The sequence below is a fragment of the Crinia signifera genome, chromosome 9, assembly GCF_055691185.1.
Source record: "Crinia signifera chromosome 9, ASM5569118v1, whole genome shotgun sequence".
In the NCBI taxonomy this organism is placed as follows: Eukaryota; Metazoa; Chordata; class Amphibia; order Anura; family Myobatrachidae; genus Crinia; species Crinia signifera.
Window position 1 is genome coordinate 165,591,291 of NC_139225.1, and position 20,339 is coordinate 165,611,629.

The window sequence follows — 20,339 nt, forward strand, 5'->3', positions numbered from 1 at the left end:
TTACCCCTCACAGCGCGTGAGCGCCGGGTCACGGGACGTGTACTGGCCCCGCCCCGATACAGCGGGATCAAGTCTATTGGTTGCAGCTGGCTGACGTCATACACTAACAGGAAGCGGAGAGCGGCGGTAGACCGGAAGAGCCCGGATCTAGTGACAGAGAGACCGGGAGACACCGGGGAACGGAGTGAAGCGAGCCGGTACCATGTCCAGCATGGAGAGTATCCTTCTCTGTCACCGCGGGAGGGGAAGGGCTGTATGTGTGTGTGTATATGTGTTATATGTGTGCATGTATGTATGTATGTATGTATATATATACCCCCCCCCCACTTCCACCCTGACTGCCCCTATATACCCCCCCACTTCCACCCTGACTGCCCCTATATACCCCCCCACTTCCACCCTGACTGCCCCTATATACCCCCCCACACTTTCACCCTGACTGCCCCTATATACCCCCCACTTCCACCCTGACTGCCCCTATATACCCCTCCACTTCCGCCCTGACTGCCCCTATATACCCCCCACTTCTGCCCTGACTGCCCCTATATACCCCCCCACTTCCGCCCTGACTGCCCCTATATACCCCCCCACTTCCACCCTGACTGCCCCTATATACCCCCCCACTTCCGCCCTGACTGCCCCATATACCCCCCCACTTCCGCCCTGACTGCCCCATATACCCCCCCACTTCCGCCCTGACTGCCCCTATATCCCCCCCCCCCCACAGTTCCGCCCTGACTGCCCCTATATCCTTCCACCCCACTTCCGCCCTGACTGCCCCTATATATCCCTCCCACTTCCGCCCTGACTGCCCCTATATATCCCTCCCACTTCCGCCCTGACTGCCCCTATATACCCCCCCACTTCCGCCCTGACTGCCCCTATATACCCCCCCCACTTCCGCCCTGACTGCCCCTATATACCCCCCCACTTCCGCCCTGACTGCCCCTATATACCCCCCCCCCACTTCAGCCCTGACTGCCCCTATATACCCCTCCCACTTCAGCCCTGACTGCCCCTATATACCCCCCCACTTCCGCCCTGACTGCCCCTATATACCCCCCCCACTTCCGCCCTGACTGCCCCTATATATCCCCCCCACTTCCGCCCTGACTGCCCCTATATACCCCCCCACTTCCGCCCTGACTGCCCCTATATACCCCCCCCCACTTCCGCCCTGACTGCCCCTATATACCCCCCCCACTTCCGCCCTGACTGCCCCTATATACCCCCCCCACTTCCGCCCTGACTGCCCCTATATACCCCCCCCCACTTCCGCCCTGACTGCCCCTATATACCCCCCCCCTTCCGCCCTGACTGCCCCTATATACCCCCCCCCCCCACTTCCGACCTGACTGCCCCTATATCCCCCTCCCACACTTCCGACCTGACTGCCCCTATACCCCCCCACACACTTCCGCCCTGACTGCCCCTATATACCCCCCACACACTTCCGCCCTGACTGCCTTCTGATACCCCCCGCATGCCCCTAACACCTACCCTAACTGCTCTATAACCATCCACACGTCCCCCCTCAACACCCACTCTACTGCCCCTTGACCCCTTCAAGCACACCATAACTGCCCTGTAACCACCCAGACTGTCCTCCTATATCCCTTAACACCCACCCTGACAGCTGCAGGCCCCCACCCAGACTTCAGCCTCTCATTACTGTATATATCACCGCTTATGACTAGTGCGTCCCACATGTTGCATGTGTTGTGGCTTAGGACTAGAAGGGATTCTGCAGACCACCCAGCTGCTGATCTATAACCAGCTCTAGTTCCAGAATGATGTTACCTCTATGGCTTCCTTATTGTGCTGACAGCCTGAGCCAGGAGAGGGCCGTGTGTCACGTGTGTGTGTGTGTGTGCTGGGATTAATGCCCAGAATAATGCTCACATATATACAGATGACTGGTGGTATATTGTGCACTGATTACTATATATCTGCGGATGCCTCAGTCCCACACAGTGTAAGTAACGTAATGCACCTATGGGATGTGTGATTGGCCGGACACAGGCTCATTGTTTACTATCAGAGTCAGGTTTCTGGCTGCACCCATCCTCATTCCGTGGTGTGAGTCAGGCTCGGTGAGCATGTGATCCTGATGTAATCACTGTACCTGGGAGGAGGGAGGGGGGGGGGGGGGGGCTGGGAACTGGTAGAACAGGCTAAGTGAGTAAGTGACACCGTGCTGTCTCCTGGTGGGCGAGTCGGACAGAATACAGTGGTCTTCCTGACCTGGAAATAAAGGTCTGAATGCAGCCCAGATCCCAGCTCAGAACCTGCCTCTGCTGTATGGCTAATGCCCATTAGGGGGTGATACTTTTATTTTAGTGGGATCCGGATTCAGCATTTCACTTGTTTTTGATGTGTGAGGGTAATTCCATGTGACTCACGTTACATTTCATAGTAATTTCTAGACATTTGAAGGCACCACGCACACAAAAGAAGCTGAAACAAATCACAGAGTATGCATGCAATATATCATTGGGCAGCACAGGCGGTGTAATGGTTACATTACTGCCTCACAGCACTGAGGTCATGGGTTCTATTCCCACCATGTGTTATATATACAGGGCAGTACAGACGGTGTAATGGTTACATTACTGCCTCACAGCGCTGAGGTCATGGGTTCTATCCCCACCATGTGTTATATATACGGGGCAGTACGGATGGTGTAATGGTTACATTACTGCCTCACAGCACTGAGGTCATGGGTTCTATCCCCACCATGTGTTATATATACAGGGCAGTACGGATGGTGTAATGGTTACATTACTGCCTCACAGCACTGAGGTCATGGGTTCTATTCCCACCATGTGTTATATATACGGGGCAGTACGGACGGTGTAATGGTTAGCATTACTGCCTCACAGCGCTGAGGTCATGGGTTCTATCCCCACCATGTGTTATATATACGGGGCAGTACGGACGGTGTAATGGTTAGCATTACTGCCTCACAGCACTGAGGTCATGGGTTCTATTCCCACCATGTGTTATATATACAGGGCAGGACGGACGGTGTAATGGTTAGCATTACTGCCTCACAGCACTGAGGTCATGGGTTCTATCCCCACCATGTGTTATATATACGGGGCAGTACGGACGGTGTAATGGTTAGCATTACTGCCTCACAGCACTGAGGTCATGGGTTCTATTCCCACCATGTGTTATATATACAGGGCAGGACGGATGGTGTAATGGTTAGCATTACTGCCTCACAGCACTGAGGTCATGGGTTCTATCCCCACCATGTGTTATATATACGGGGCAGTACGGATGCTGTAATGGTTAGCATTACTGCCTCACAGCGCTGAGGTCATGGGTTCTATCCCCACCATGTGTTATATATACAGGGCAGTACGGATGGTGTAATGGTTACATTACTGCCTCACAGCACTGAGGTCATGGGTTCTATCCCCACCATGTGTTATATATACGGGGCAGTACGGATGCTGTAATGGTTAGCATTACTGCCTCACAGCGCTGAGGTCATGGGTTCTATCCCCACCATGTGTTATATATACAGGGCAGTACGGATGGTGTAATGGTTACATTACTGCCTCACAGCAATGAGGTCATGGGCTCTATTCCCACCATGTGTTATATATACAGGGCAGTACGGACGGTGTAATGGTTAGCATTACTGCCTCACAGCACTGAGGTCATGGGCTCTATTCCCACCATGTGTTATACATACGGGGCAGTACGGACGGTGTAATGGTTACATTACTGCCTCACAGCACTGAGGTCATGGGTTCTATCCCCACCATGTGTTATATATACGGGGCAGTATGGACGGTGTAATGGTTAGCATTACCGCCTCACAGCACTGAGGTCATGGGTTCTATCCCCACCATGTGTTATATATACAGGGCAGTACGGACGGTGTAATGGTTATATTACTGCCTCACAGCACTGAGGTCATGGGTTCTATCCCCACCATGTGTTATATATACGGGGCAGTACGGATGGTGTAATGGTTACATTACTGCCTCACAGCGCTGAGGTCATGGGTTCTATCCCCACCATGTGTTATATATACGGGGCAGTACGGATGGTGTAATGGTTAGCATTACTGCCTCACAGCACTGAGATCATGGGTTCTATCCCCACCATGTGTAATATATACGGGGCAGTACGGATGGTGTAATGGTTAGTATTACTGCCTCAGCACTGAGGTCATGGGTTCTATCCCCACCATGTGTTATATATACAGGGCAGTACGGACGGTGTAATGGTTACATTACCGCCTCACAGCACTGAGGTCATGGGTTCTATCCCCACCATGTGTTATATATACGGGGCAGTACGGATGGTGTAATGGTTACATTACTGCCTCACAGCACTGAGGTCATGGGTTCTATCCCCACCATGTGTTATATATACAGGGCAGTACGGATGGTGTAATGGTTACATTACTGCCTCACAGCAATGAGGTCATGGGCTCTATTCCCACCATGTGTTATATATACAGGGCAGTACGGACGGTGTAATGGTTAGCATTACTGCCTCACAGCACTGAGGTCATGGGCTCTATTCCCACCATGTGTTATATATACAGGGCAGCACGGACGGTGTAATGGTTAGCATTACTGCCTCACAGCACTGAGGTCATGGGTTCTATCCCCACCATGTGTTATACATACGGGGCAGTACGGACGGTGTAATGGTTAGCATTACCGCCTCACAGCACTGAGGTCATGGGTTCTATCCCCACCATGTGTTATATATACAGGGCAGTACGGATGGTGTAATGGTTACATTACTGCCTCACAGCACTGAGGTCATGGGTTCTATTCCCACCATGTGTTATATATACAGGGCAGTACAGACGGTGTAATGGTTACATTACTGCCTCACAGCGCTGAGGTCATGGGTTCTATCCCCACCATGTGTTATATATACGGGGCAGTACGGATGGTGTAATGGTTACATTACTGCCTCACAGCACTGAGGTCATGGGTTCTATCCCCACCATGTGTTATATATACAGGGCAGTACGGATGGTGTAATGGTTACATTACTGCCTCACAGCACTGAGGTCATGGGTTCTATCCCCACCATGTGTTATATATACGGGGCAGTACGGATGCTGTAATGGTTAGCATTACTGCCTCACAGCGCTGAGGTCATGGGTTCTATCCCCACCATGTGTTATATATACAGGGCAGTACGGATGGTGTAATGGTTACATTACTGCCTCACAGCACTGAGGTCATGGGTTCTATCCCCACCATGTGTTATATATACGGGGCAGTACGGATGCTGTAATGGTTAGCATTACTGCCTCACAGCGCTGAGGTCATGGGTTCTATCCCCACCATGTGTTATATATACAGGGCAGTACGGATGGTGTAATGGTTACATTACTGCCTCACAGCAATGAGGTCATGGGCTCTATTCCCACCATGTGTTATATATACAGGGCAGTACGGACGGTGTAATGGTTAGCATTACTGCCTCACAGCACTGAGGTCATGGGCTCTATTCCCACCATGTGTTATACATACGGGGCAGTACGGACGGTGTAATGGTTACATTACTGCCTCACAGCACTGAGGTCATGGGTTCTATCCCCACCATGTGTTATATATACGGGGCAGTATGGACGGTGTAATGGTTAGCATTACCGCCTCACAGCACTGAGGTCATGGGTTCTATCCCCACCATGTGTTATATATACAGGGCAGTACGGACGGTGTAATGGTTATATTACTGCCTCACAGCACTGAGGTCATGGGTTCTATCCCCACCATGTGTTATATATACGGGGCAGTACGGATGGTGTAATGGTTACATTACTGCCTCACAGCGCTGAGGTCATGGGTTCTATCCCCACCATGTGTTATATATACGGGGCAGTACGGATGGTGTAATGGTTAGCATTACTGCCTCACAGCACTGAGATCATGGGTTCTATCCCCACCATGTGTAATATATACGGGGCAGTACGGATGGTGTAATGGTTAGTATTACTGCCTCAGCACTGAGGTCATGGGTTCTATCCCCACCATGTGTTATATATACAGGGCAGTACGGACGGTGTAATGGTTACATTACCGCCTCACAGCACTGAGGTCATGGGTTCTATCCCCACCATGTGTTATATATACGGGGCAGTACGGATGGTGTAATGGTTACATTACTGCCTCACAGCACTGAGGTCATGGGTTCTATCCCCACCATGTGTTATATATACGGGGCAGTACGGATGGTGTAATGGTTACATTACTGCCTCACAGCAATGAGGTCATGGGCTCTATTCCCACCATGTGTTATATATACAGGGCAGTACGGACGGTGTAATGGTTAGCATTACTGCCTCACAGCACTGAGGTCATGGGCTCTATTCCCACCATGTGTTATATATACAGGGCAGCACGGACGGTGTAATGGTTAGCATTACTGCCTCACAGCACTGAGGTCATGGGTTCTATCCCCACCATGTGTTATACATACGGGGCAGTACGGACGGTGTAATGGTTAGCATTACCGCCTCACAGCACTGAGGTCATGGGTTCTATCCCCACCATGTGTTATATATACGGGGCAGTACGGATGGTGTAATGGTTACATTACTGCCTCACAGCGCTGAGGTCATGGGTTCTATCCCCACCATGTGTTATATATACGGGGCAGTACGGATGGTGTAATGGTTAGCATTACTGCCTCACAGCACTGAGATCATGGGTTCTATCCCCACCATGTGTAATATATACGGGCAGTACGGACGGTGTAATGGTTACATTACCGCCTCTCAGCACTGAGGTCATGGGTTCTATCCCCACCATGTGTAATATATACGGGGCAGTACGGATGGTGTAATGGTTAGTATTACTGCCTCAGCACTGAGGTCATGGGTTCTATCCCCACCATGTGTTATATATACAGGGCAGTACGGACGGTGTAATGGTTACATTACCGCCTCACAGCACTGAGGTCATGGGTTCTATCCCCACCATGTGTTATATATACGGGGCAGTACGGATGGTGTAATGGTTACATTACTGCCTCACAGCACTGAGGTCATGGGTTCTATCCCCACCATGTGTTATATATACGGGGCAGTACGGACGGTGTAATTGTTACATTACCGCCTCACAGCACTGAGGTCATGGGTTCTATCCCCACCATGTGTTATATATACGGGGCAGTACGGATGGTGTAATGGTTAGCATTACTACCTCACAGCACTGAGGTCATGGGTTCTATCCCCACCATGTGTTATATATACGGGGCAGTACGGATGGTGTAATGGTTACATTACTGCCTCACAGCGCTGAGGTCATGGGTTCTATCCCCACCATGTGTTCTATATACGGGGCAGCACGGATGGTGTAATGGTTATATTACTGCCTCACAGCGCTGAGGTCATGGGTTCTATCCCCACCATGTGTTATATATACGGGGCAGTACGGATGGTGTAATGGTTAGCATTACTACCTCACAGCACTGAGGTCATGGGTTCTATCCCCACCATGTGTTATATATACGGGGCAGTACGGATGGTGTAATGGTTACATCACTGCCTCACAGCACTGAGGTCATGGGTTCTATCCCCACCATGTGTTATATATACGGGGCAGTACGGATGGTGTAATGGTTACATTACTGCCTCACAGCGCTGAGGTCATGGGTTCTATCCCCACCATGTGTTATATATACGGGGCAGTACGGACGGTGTAATGGTTACATCACTGCCTCACAGCACTGAGGTCATGGGTTCTATCCCCACCATGTGTTATATATACGGGGCAGTACGGACGGTGTAATTGTTACATTACCGCCTCACAGCGCTGAGGTCATGGGTTCTATCCCCACCATGTGTTATATATATATACGGGGCAGTACGGATGGTGTAATGGTTAGCATTACTACCTCACAGCACTGAGGTCATGGGTTCTATCCCCACCATGTGTTATATATACGGGGCAGTACGGATGGTGTAATGGTTACATTACTGCCTCACAGCGCTGAGGTCATGGGTTCTATCCCCACCATGTGTTCTATATACGGGGCAGCACGGATGGTGTAATAGTTATATTACTGCCTCACAGCGCTGAGGTCATGGGTTCTATCCCCACCATGTGTTATATATAGGGGGCAGTACGGACGGTGTAATGGTTAGCATTACTGCCTCACAGCGCTGAGGTCATGTGTTCTATCCCCACCATGTGTTATATATACGGGGCAGTACGGACGGTGTAATGGTTAGCATTACTGCCTCACAGCACTGAGGTCATGGGTTCTATCCCCACCATGTGTTATATATAGGGGGCAGTACGGACGGTGTAATTGTTACATTACCGCCTCACAGCACTGAGGTCATGGGTTCTATCCCCACCATGTGTTATATATAGGGGGCAGTACGGACGGTGTAATGGTTAGCATTACTGCCTCACAGCACTGAGGTCATGTGTTCTATCCCCACCATGTGTTATATATACAGGGCAGTACGGACGGTGTAATGGTTAGCATTACTGCCTCACAGCACTGAGGTCATGTGTTCTATCCCCACCATGTGTTATATATACGGGGCAGTACGGATGGTGTAATGGTTAGCATTACTGCCTCACAGCACTGAGGTCATGGGTTCTATCCCCACCATGTGTTATATATACGGGGCAGTACGGACGGTGTAATGGTTACATTACTGCCTCACAGCACTGAGGTCATGTGTTCTATCCCCACCATGTGTTATATATGGGGCAGTACGGATGGTGTAATGGTTAGCATTACTGCCTCACAGCACTGAGGTCATGGGTTCTATCCCCACCATGTTATATATATATATAAGGGGCAGTACGGACGGTGTAATGGTTAGTATTACTGCCTCACAGCACTGAGGTCATGGGTTCTATCCCCACCATGTGTTATATATAGGGGGCAGTACGGACGGTGTAATTGTTACATTACCGCCTCACAGCACTGAGGTCATGGGTTCTATCCCCACCATGTGTTATATATAGGGGGCAGTACGGACGGTGTAATTGTTACATTACCGCCTCACAGCACTGAGGTCATGGGTTCTATCCCCACCATGTGTTATATATACAGGGCAGTACGGACGGTGTAATGGTTAGCATTACTGCCTCACAGCACTGAGGTCATGTGTTCTATCCCCACCATGTGTTATATATGGGGCAGTACGGATGGTGTAATGGTTAGCATTACTGCCTCACAGCACTGAGGTCATGGGTTCTATCCCCGCCATGTGTTATATATGGGGCAGTACGGATGGTGTAATGGTTAGCATTACTGCCTCACAGCACTGAGGTCATGTGTTCTATCCCCACCATGTGTTATATATGGGGCAGTACGGATGGTGTAATGGTTAGCATTACTGCCTCACAGCACTGAGGTCATGGGTTCTATCCCCACCATGTGTTATATATATACAGGGCAGTACGGATGGTGTAATGGTTAGCATTACTGCCTCACAGCACTGAGGTCATGGGTTCTATCCCCACCATGTGATATATATATATATATATAGGGCAGTACGGATGGTGTAATGGTTAGCATTACTGCCCCACAGCGCTGAGGTCATGGGTTCTATCCCCACCATGTGTTATATATACGGGGCTGTACGGATGGTGTAATGGTTAGCATTACTGCTTCACAGCACTGAGGTCATGGGTTCTTTCCCCACCATGTGTTATATATACGGGGCAGTACGGATGGTGTAATGGTTAGCATTACTGCCTCACAGCACTGAGGTCATGGGTTCTATCCCCACCATGTCTTATATATACAGGGCAGTACGGATGGTGTAATGGTTACATTACTGCCTCACAGCACTGAGGTCATGGGTTCTATCCCCACCATGTGATATATATACGGGGCAGTACGGACGATGTAATGGTTAGCATTACTGCCCCACAGCGCTGAGGTCATGGGTTCTATCCCCACCATGTGTTATATATACGGGGTAGCACGGACGGTATAATGGTTAGTATTACTGCTTCACAGCACTGAGGTCATGGGTTCTTTCCCCACCATGTGTTATATATACGGGGCAGTACGGATGGTGTAATGGTTAGCATTACTGCCTCACAGCACTGAGGTCATGTATTCTATCCCCACCATGTGTTATATATACACGGGGCAGCACGGACGGTATAATGGTTACATTACTGCCTCACAGCGCTGAGGTCATGGGTTCTATCCCCACCATGTGTTATATATACACGGGGCAGCACGGAAGGTATAATGGTTAGTATTACTGCTTCACAGCGCTGAGGTCATGGGTTCTATCCCCACCATGTGTTATATATACGGGGCAGCATGGATGGTGTAATGGTTACATTACTGCCTCACAGCACTGAGGTCATGGGTTCTATCCCCACCATGTGTTATATATACGGGGCAGCATGGATGGTGTAATGGTTAGCATTACTGCCTCACAGCACTGAGGTCATGGGTTTGATTTCCACCATGACCCTAACTGTGCGGAGTTTGTATATTCTCCCCGTACTTGCGTGGGTTTCCTCCCACATTCCAAACACATAGGTTAATTGTCTCCCAACAAAATTAACCCTAGAATTCCTCTGTGTACATGTGATAGGGAATATAGAGTGTAAGCAGCACTGGGGCAGGGGCTGATGTGACTGATACGCTCTCTGTAATGTGTGTACATGTGATAGGGAATATAGAGTGTAAGCACCGCTGGGGCAGGGGCTGATGTGACTGATACGCTCTCTGTAATGTGTGTACATGTGATAGGGAATATAGAGTGTAAGCACCACTGGGCAGGGACTGATGTGACTGATACGCTCTCTGTAATGTGTGTACATGTGATAGGGAATATAGAGTGTAAGCAGCACTGGGGCAGGGACTGATGTGACCGATACGCTCTCTGTAATGTGTGTGTACATGTGATAGGGAATATAGAGTGTAAGCAGCACTGGGGCAGGGGCTGATGTGACTGATACGCTCTCTGTAATGTGTGTGTACATGTGATAGGGAATATAGAGTGTAAGCAGCACTGGGGCAGGGGCTGATGTGACTGATACGCTCTCTGTAATGTGTGTGTACATGTGATAGGGAATATAGAGTGTAAGCAGCACTGGGGCAGGGACTGATGTGACTGATACGCTCTCTGTAATGTGTGTACATGTGATAGGGAATATAGAGTGTAAGCACCACTGGGGCAGGGGCTGATGTGACTGATACGCTCTCTGTAATGTGTGTGTACATGTGATAGGGAATATAGAGTGTAAGCAGCACTGGGGCAGGGACTGATGTGACCGATACGCTCTCTGTAATGTGTGTACATGTGATAGGGAATATAGAGTGTAAGCCGCACTGGGGCAGGGGCTGATGTGACTGATACGCTCTCTGTAATGTGTGTGTACGTGTGATAGGGAATATAGAGTGTAAGCAGCACTGGGGCAGGGGATGATGTGACTGATACGCTCTCTGTAATGTGTGTGTACATGTGATAGGGAATATACAGTGTAAGCAGCACTGGGGCAGGGACTGATGTGACCGATACGCTCTCTGTAATGTGTGTACATGTGATAGGGAATATAGAGTGTAAGCCGCACTGGGGCAGGGGCTGATGTGACTGATACGCTCTCTGTAATGTGTGTGTACGTGTGATAGGGAATATAGAGTGTAAGCAGCACTGGGGCAGGGACTGATGTGACTGATACGCTCTCTGTAATGTGTGTACATGTGATAGGGAATATACAGTGTAAGCTCCTCTGGGGCAGGGACTGATGTGACTGATACGCTCTCTCGGAACGGGGCAAATTTGGCCTGTTCTGATGGTGGGGGGGGGGGGGGGGTTTGCTCATTTCTGGCCAATTGCAGATGGCTTTTGGTGGTCTTGCACATTTGGCTTTTTCCCACATTGTTTTTTCTGTGGAAGCGTTGAGTTTCAGGTTATGGGTATTGACCCTAACACTGGGCAGTGTCCGGCCTGTATACTGCCCCTGTCTGCACATAACGCTTGGAAATGTATCTTGTTGACGCCTTCTCACTGTTCTGTTCTATGCTTTAGGAACGCATTGGTAAAACATCCTTGGTTACGGAGGTCCCTCCCCGACTCACTTCCTTTGTTAATCTGTTGCCATAGGCTGAGATGTAACCGGTCTGTTCCTTAACTCTCCAATCAGAGCATCTCTTCAACTTGAAATTTGCAGCTAAAGAACTCAACCGCAACGCCAAAAAATGCGACAAAGAAGAAAAAATAGAGAAAGCCAAAATCAAGAAGGTGAGAAGTGTTCTGCAAATCACGGCAGTATGCCATATACTAGGGGTGCCCACAGTGTACCCTCCCGTATACTAGGGATGCCCCCAGTGTCCCCTCCGTTATGCTGCGTACTAGGGATGCCCCCAGTGTCCCCTCCGGTATGCTGTATACGAGGGGTGGTCACAGTGTACCCTCCGGTATGACGCGTACGAGGGGTGGCCACAGTGTACCCTCCGGTATGACACGTACTAGGGGTGCCCACAGTGTACCCTCCGGTATGCCGTGTACTAGGGGTGCCCACAGTGTCCCCTCCGGTATGCTGTGTACGAGGGGTGGCCACAGTGTACCCTCCGGTATGACGCGTACGAGGGGTGGCCACAGTGTACCCTCCGGTATGACGCGTACGAGGGGTGGCCACAGTGTACCCTCCGGTATGCCGCGTACTAGGGGTGCCCACAGTGTACCCTCCGGTATGCCGCGTACTAGGGGTGCCCACAGTGTACCCTCCGGTATGCCGCGTACTAGGGGTGCCCACAGTGTACCCTCCGGTATGCCGCGTACTAGGGGTGCTCACAGTGTACCCTCCGGTATGCCGCGTACTAGGGGTGCTCACAGTGTACCCTCCGGTATGCCGCGTACTAGGGGTGCCCACAGTGTACCCTCCGGTATGCCGCGTACTAGGGGTGCCCACAGTGTACTCTAAATAAGGACACCTCCGGTCTCCCATCTCTTCCTGGAGACTTCATACAGGACATAGAACTATGTGACCGCTCCGATCCGCTGGCATGGGAATCCCCATTGCAGCCTGATTACTGTGTGTGGTATTTGATGCTGGATATTTCTTGGTACGTTTTCTTCTCCAGGCAATTCAGAAGGGGAATACAGAGATCGCACGGATACACGCAGAGAACGCCATCCGACAGAAGAACCAAGGGATAAACTTCCTGCGGATGAGCGCCAGGGTGGATGCAGTTGCAGCGCGGGTGCAGACCGCTGTCACGATGGGCAAGGTGGGTAGTCTTGGTGATATAAATATTCCGGTGATCTGATAATAATCCCACAGTGAGCAGAGGGCATGTTATCGGGGTACTGTAGATGAGGTTCCGGAGATCTGATGTCGTTATAATAACATGACTTTGCAGCTTCCTGTTGGAACATGACATCATGCTTTGTGTTGCAGGTGACCAAGTCGATGGCTGGCGTGGTGAAATCCATGGACGCGACACTGAAGAGTATGAATCTGGAGAAGGTGGGTGTATGAGCCGCCTGTGTCCCGGTGTAATGACGTCCGTGTCTCTATTACTGACTCTCTGCATTTACTGTCTGCAGATCTCGGCTCTTATGGACAAATTTGAGCACCAGTTTGAGACCCTCGATGTTCAGACGCAACAGATGGAAGATTCAATGAGTAACACAACTACGCTCACTACCCCACAGGTCAGTGACACCACTGTGTAGCCCATGGGGCTGTAATCGAACAGTGCCCACACAAACTAAATACATGGGGCAGTGAGGGCACAGTGACAACATACTGGGCTTCATTCAGCGTTAAGTAGAAAGCCTTGGTAAAGGGGGCAGATGTGCACATGTCGATTCTGTTGCCCTAGCAAATACAAATATTATCCAGATATTGGGCTTTTTTTTTTTTTGCCTCACAGAAATTTCTGGTTGGGCTGCTATCGGTCACGTGACGCTGCTGTCACCAAATCGGCAGGGATTACACTGTAGCCCGAGCTCCGAGGAATGTGCCAGGGGGCCCCCTCTGCCCTGGCGTAGCCCGAGCTCCGAGGAATGTGCCAGGGGGCCCTCTCTGCCCTGGCGTAGCCCCAGCTCCGAGGAATGTGCCAGGGGGGCCTCTCTGCCCTGGAGTAGCCCCAGCTCCGAGGAATGTGCCAGGGGGGCCTCTCTCCTCCTTGCAACCTCTGTTAAAAACCAGGGTGGGGGAAAGGTCTTTTGTATATGTCTGCACCTGTACAGGCCAAGTTCTCTGGGTGAATATTGGGTCTGATACTCTTCAGCAAAGGGCATCGAAGGACAAACCGTCCGTAGTACTAATTGAAGTTCTCTGTTCCTCCTTGTCCTTTCAGTGGGAAGGTTGCCATCTATACGGGGTTCTCACTATAATGTAATACATGTGGTAATGGCAGAGCGCTGCCCATGTTTATTGGTGGATGTAGGATATTACGCTCATAATTCCTTTTCTATTGTAGAACCAAGTGGATGGCTTATTACAGGAGATGGCGGATGAGGCCGGGTAAGTGGTCATTACTCTGGCTGCAATTCTATGGGAATTCCCTGTCCGTGCTTGTAATGTTCTTCTCCTGTCATCTGTGCATACACTGTCCGCCTCCCGTATCCAGGCCCCGGTACTGTGTGCTGATCTGTGCGTACCCTGTCCTTTATACACACTGTCCGCCTCCCGTATCCAGGCCCCGGTACTGTATACTGATCTGTGCGTACCCTGTCCTTTATACACACTGTCCGCCTCCCGTATCCAGGCCCCGGTACTGTATACTGATCTGTGCGTACCCTGTCCTTTATACACACTGTCCGCCTCCCGTATCCAGGCCCCGGTACTGTATACTGATCTGTGCGTACCCTGTCCTTTATACACACTGTCCGCCTCCCGTATCCAGGCCCCGGTACTGTATACTGATCTGTGCGTACCCTGTCCTTTATACACACTGTCCGCCTCCCGTATCCAGGCCCCGGTACTGTATACTGATCTGTGCGTACCCTGTCCTTTATACACACTGTCCGCCTCCCGTATCCAGGCCCCGGTACTGTATACTGATCTGTGCGTACCCTGTCCTTTATACACACTGTCCGCCTCCCGTATCCAGGCCCCGGTACTGTATGCTGATCTGTGCGTACCCTGTCCTTTATACACACTGTCCGCCTCCCGTATCCAGGCCCCGGTACTGTATCGTATCCAGGCCCCGGTACTGTATGCTGATCTGTGCGTACCCTGTCCTTTATACACACTGTCCGCCTCCCGTATCCAGGCCCCGGTACTGTATCGTATCCAGGCCCCGGTACTGTATGCTGATCTGTGCGTACCCTGTCCTTTATACACACTGTCCGCCTCCCGTATCCAGGCCCCGGTACTGTATATTGATCTGTGCATACCCTGTCCTTTATACACACTGTCCGCCTCCCGTATCCAGGCCCCGGTACTGTATGCTGATCTGTGCGTACCCTGTCCTTTATACACACTGTCCGCCTCCCGTAACCAGGCCCCGGTACTGTATCGTATACAGGCCCCGGTACTGTATGCTGATCTGTGCGTACCCTGTCCTTTATACACGCTGTCCGCCTCCCGTATCCAGGCCCCGGTACTGTATGCTGATCTGTGCGTACCCTGTCCTTTATACACGCTGTCCGCCTCTCGTATCCAGGCCCCGGTACTGTATCGTATCCAGGCCCCGGTACTGTATGCTGATCTGTGCGTACCCTGTCCTTTTATACACACTGTCCGCCTCCCGTATTCAGGCCCCGGTACTGTATGCTGATCTGTGCAGCATACCCTGTCCTTTATACACACTGTCCGCCTCCCGTATCCAGGCCCCGGTACTGTATACTGATCTGTGCGTACCCTGTCCTTTTATACACACTGTCCGCCTCCCGTATCCAGGCCCCGGTACTGTATACTGATCTGTGCGTACCCTGTCCTTTTATACACACTGTCCGCCTCCCGTATCCAGGCCCCGGTACTTTATACTGATCTGTGGGTACCCTGTCCTTTATACACGCTGTCCACCTCCCGTATCCAGGCCCCGGTACTGTATGCTGATCTGTGCGTACCCTGTCCTTTATACACACTGTCCGCCTCCAGGCCCTGGTACTGTATGCTGATCTGTGCGTACCCTGTCCTTTTATACACACTGTCCGCCTCCCGTATCCAGGCCCCGGTACTGTATGCTGATCTGTGCAGCATACCCTGTCCTTTATACACACTGTCCGCCTCCCGTATCCAGGCCCCTGTACTGTATACCAATCTGTGCGTACCCTGTCCTTTATACACACCTCCCGTATCCAGGCCCCGGTACTGTATACCGATCTGTGCGTACCCTGTCCTTTATACACACTGTCCGCCTCCCTTTCCAGGCCCCGGTACTGTATGCTGATCTGTGCATACCCTGTCCTTTATACACACTGTCAGCCTCCCGTATCCAGGCCCCGGTACTGTATGCTGAACTTTGCAGCGTACCCTGTCCTTTATACACACTGTCCGCCTCCCGTATCCAGGCCCTGGTACTGTATCGTATCCAGGCCCCGGTACTGTATGCTGATCTGTGCGTACCCTGTCCTTTATACACACTGTCCGCCTCCCTATCCAGGCCCCGGTACTGTATACCGATCTGTGCGTACCCTGTCCTTTATACTCGCACCCCACCCCACCCCATGTTACTGTCCACCTCCCGTATGCAGGCCGCTGGTACTGTCCGCCTCCCATATACAGGCCCCGGTACTGCCGGCTGATCTCTACATACCCTGTTTCTGCCCACCTCCTGTATACAGGCCCCCCACGGTACCGCCCACCTCCTGTATACAGGCCCACTAGAATTCCTATTGTTCCCGTCTGACCTTTTAGTTCTCCCACGTTCCTCCCAGTGCTGCAGATCCTGTAACATCTGTATTCTGTATATTTGCAGGCTTGACTTGAATATGGAACTACCCCAAGGCCAAACCGGCTCCGTTGGTACCAGTGTAGCATCTACAGAACAGGTAACACCCGCTGTCAGCCCAGCGCTATGTAATGGTTCTGTTACATGTGCACAGCGCTGTACTCTTCATATGTGGGTGGAGCATGTAAGGGGAGTGTCAGTGATGTTATAGATGCGCAGGGCGGAGTCTGTGTGACAGGGGTGAGCGCTATTTCTCCGCGGAAGTTTATGTCCCGTGGCAGCAATGGAGCAGCCAGCACCCTGGGATATTGGGCCTCATTCAGTGTTTTGCGCCATACTGATTATTAAGGTGCCGAGCAATTATCCGTAAACTATGCGTGCGTCTTAGTCGTACTGCGCAGGTACCAGAGTAACGAAGCCATGATCAGGGACTTTAGGTGTGTAAGTCTCAGACTGCAATCCTGTATGTAGGAAACATGTTGCCGGCTATCTTATCACATTGTGGCCTGTGGGTCTGTACGCTTCCACACACCACCATTAGCATAGTTTTGCACTAGCTGCATATAGAATTGTAGCTGCCACTACCTCATAGTCTGTTTCTGACAGGCTTATTATATGTAGGGAGATTATTTTATGTACACGGCACTGATGCCTTGTATATGTACCGGGCTATGATCACTGTGCAGTGGGGACCTCAGCTGTATGGCGTCTTCCTGGCACGAGCACCCGCTGAGAGTACCAACTTGCTGCCTGGCTTCTCTCACATGAGCTTCCTTGGTGCGTTATGCCAGCTGCTGTAGTCCAGTATATGTGTTGGGTGTCCTTAGTGACTGTTGGTGCAGTGATGCTGGTGCGCAGGGAGATGTGCCATGCTGACAGTCTGTTCTAGCTTGGACACTGGGTTTTTATTTGTCAGGACAAAGGAATCCGACAAAAAAAAGGGAAAGAAAAACGCTTTTTGGGCGCACTCTTTTATAATTGATTAAATTAGATAATTAATACATAACTTTTATTTGAGACTTAATTTAAAATAGGATGGCACAAGGGGTTAATTAGGATTAGAGATATTAAAATGTAGTGTGATCCTTGTACTGGTTTAGTTCAAGGAAAATTCGCAGATTGGTCACACCTTTAATATGTCATTGAAGCACTGTTTTTATCAGTAATGTAATAACTGAGCACTGACCACAACGTTTCTCTTACAGGACGAGCTGTCGCAGAGACTCGCACGTCTGCGTGATCAAGTGTAGGAGGTTCCGTCCTTCCATAAGTGCATTAATTGCTTTTTACTGTATATACCTGGATATGTCTTTCTCATGTATATGTTTTCATTGATAAATATTATTGTACACACAAGGCTTATTCACTTGTCATCTGGCCATAGACCAGTTTCATCTACAACTTCCCCCATGTGTTACTGTGTATAAAGGGTTCCGCTCACTGCGCCATTCTCCAGCAGCGCCCCCTAAATGTAGCCTCTCCCTTCTCTAGGGGGGGGTTCTGCAGTCCCAGGTATATTTTTATTATTATTTTAGTAAGTCAAATGTTTCATCCTAGAGGTCTATGCAAATACGTCCCACTTGTTGTGTAACACTGAGCCTGCCGTAATGTAACGTCCATATAGAGTCATGGCTCCACCCCTGGGGTAAGTGTGTCATTGTGTGAGTGTGCGAGGCGAGTACCTTCATCAGCTAGAAGTAAGACACAGGTCTGAGAATAATGGCTGTGAAACACTGATGATGGTATACTCTGTATTTTTGTTCTTCTCGGGGAAGATTATCAATGCTTGGAGAGAGAAGCTGATTGGCTGGTACATTTTTCATACACGGCCTGTAACATGGCAGTTAGGAGCTGATCAGATGGTACTTTGATAAATCTTGTCCCAAGGCAGCAATGACCCGGAATAGATAAGCAGCGGTATAATTCAGGTTGTGTGTGTGATATGCGGTGAGTGTTTTATTACGGTTCCCTCATCCGACCGCCGCTTCCTCTGTGTAAAACGTATTCTGAACAAGAACGTTTCTGATTAGTGTATTGCGGTCGGCAGGAAGCGTCTGTATCTGTATATTCTGTTCCAGTACCAGCAGCTGCTGAGTACAATAACTGCTCCTCTGCGTGTGAGTGCTTTTTGCTGAGATGAATTATCCTATTTTGCCTCTATTTATGTTTCCGCCTCCCATGTATATATCCTGCCATCTCTTGTACAGTGTCACACAGCTTCGCGGCAGACTCTGACTTTTCTACCATATACTCTGTTGCTTTTAATAAACTGTCGTTGCTTTCCTGGTCTGTGCCTAGTTGCTTGATGGGGTTGTATAGAACTGCGGCTCATTGTGTGCGCCCTGCGAATTCTCGCACCAGCCCCCAGCATACGTTCTCCAGGCTGAGGTCTGCAGCTGCCTCTGTTGTGGCTCTCAGCAAACATGGAGACCAAATCCTCGCGCTTCTGCTACATTGGTAGGGGAAGGGCTGTGCCTACATTATTAGGCTGGTCACATTGGTACCCTCTCTGGAGGGGGGGTGTGCTGTGCTCGTATTCTGCAGCTCTTGTGCACAGATTCCTTGGACAGTCACTCTATAACATCGCACATAATTACACTGATCACGGTGGATCGATGAGTCAGGATTCGCGTCTGTTTCGGCGGGTAGTGATGTTCCCAGTGCACGGCAGTGTGGGAGGAATAGAGATCACTTGTCTTCAGTTGTGCGCAGGCAGAGTGAGTTGGGGGTAACCTAGACACACTCTTATGTAAGAGAAACCTGGGGCTGTCACTGGGGTTCCAGCACCCACCATATTAAACAAGCCGTCTTCAGATTATCTGCACTGGTGCGCACCCCAGAGGGGCAGTTCTGTGCCATATTGAGCTAATGCCACAATACGTAGGGATTGGGGTGGAATTGCTGTATGCACGGAATGTGCCGCTGTGGAGCGTGAAATCATTCTACGTGGTTTGGTGTACTTATTAGTGAGTGGCAGCTGCCTTCTCATCTACTCCTGTAGCACAGCGCCACCCAGAGGGCAAATTAGGAACTGTTCAAGTTATAAACACCAGAGGGGGGAGGGGGTATTTGCTAAAGCTTCTAAAAATAAAGAGGTGATGTTGTTCATCTGTCTATTAGTTTCTGGGATGCAATAGATAAATGATAAAGGTGATGTTGGACATAGAAGAATCTGGGGTTACTCTCTTTAGAAGTTTTAGTAAATGTAATGTGGCTTGGTCTCCCAGCCGTCAGTGCGAACATGTCCCAGCTCTACTGGTGAACCTCGTATCACTGTGCCACCCCCGGTCCATTTCCATGCCCTTGGTGTACTGTAATTACATGCCACCACTGCATTACTCCCTTTCTGCTGTGTGCCACTCTGCACTGCCCGGGCTGGCCTGGACTGGGCATGGGGATCAATCTGTCCAACTGACCCAAATTGTGGATTTCCTACAGAGGAATCGAAAGTGTCCTGATTCGTTCTACGCAAAACTCCATTTACAGGAAGAGAAGACGATGAC

General features: G+C 50.3%; 1 protein-coding gene across 1 annotated transcript; it reads left to right on the forward strand.

The window, feature by feature from the left end:
* Positions 1-61: 61 nt before the first annotated feature.
* CHMP1B (charged multivesicular body protein 1B) lies at positions 62-19,118 on the forward strand. The gene is made up of 8 exons (XM_083160392.1): positions 62-218; positions 12,132-12,229; positions 13,072-13,218; positions 13,389-13,457; positions 13,538-13,645; positions 14,419-14,462; positions 16,864-16,936; positions 18,042-19,118. The coding sequence occupies exons 1-8, from the start codon at positions 203-205 to the stop codon at positions 18,084-18,086; spliced, it is 600 nt and encodes a 199-aa protein (XP_083016518.1). The 5' UTR covers positions 62-202; the 3' UTR covers positions 18,087-19,118.
* Positions 19,119-20,339: the final 1,221 nt, after the last annotated feature.

What these genes read in the sequence shown, in the direction of transcription:
- CHMP1B (XM_083160392.1), top strand. An exon ending in CTACGCTCACTACCCCACAG is followed by an intron (nt 13,646 to 14,418) that starts GTCAGTGACACC and finishes TTTCTATTGTAG; the next exon opens with AACCAAGTGGATGGCTTATT. An exon ending in GAGATGGCGGATGAGGCCGG is followed by an intron (nt 14,463 to 16,863) that starts GTAAGTGGTCAT and finishes GTATATTTGCAG; the next exon opens with GCTTGACTTGAATATGGAAC.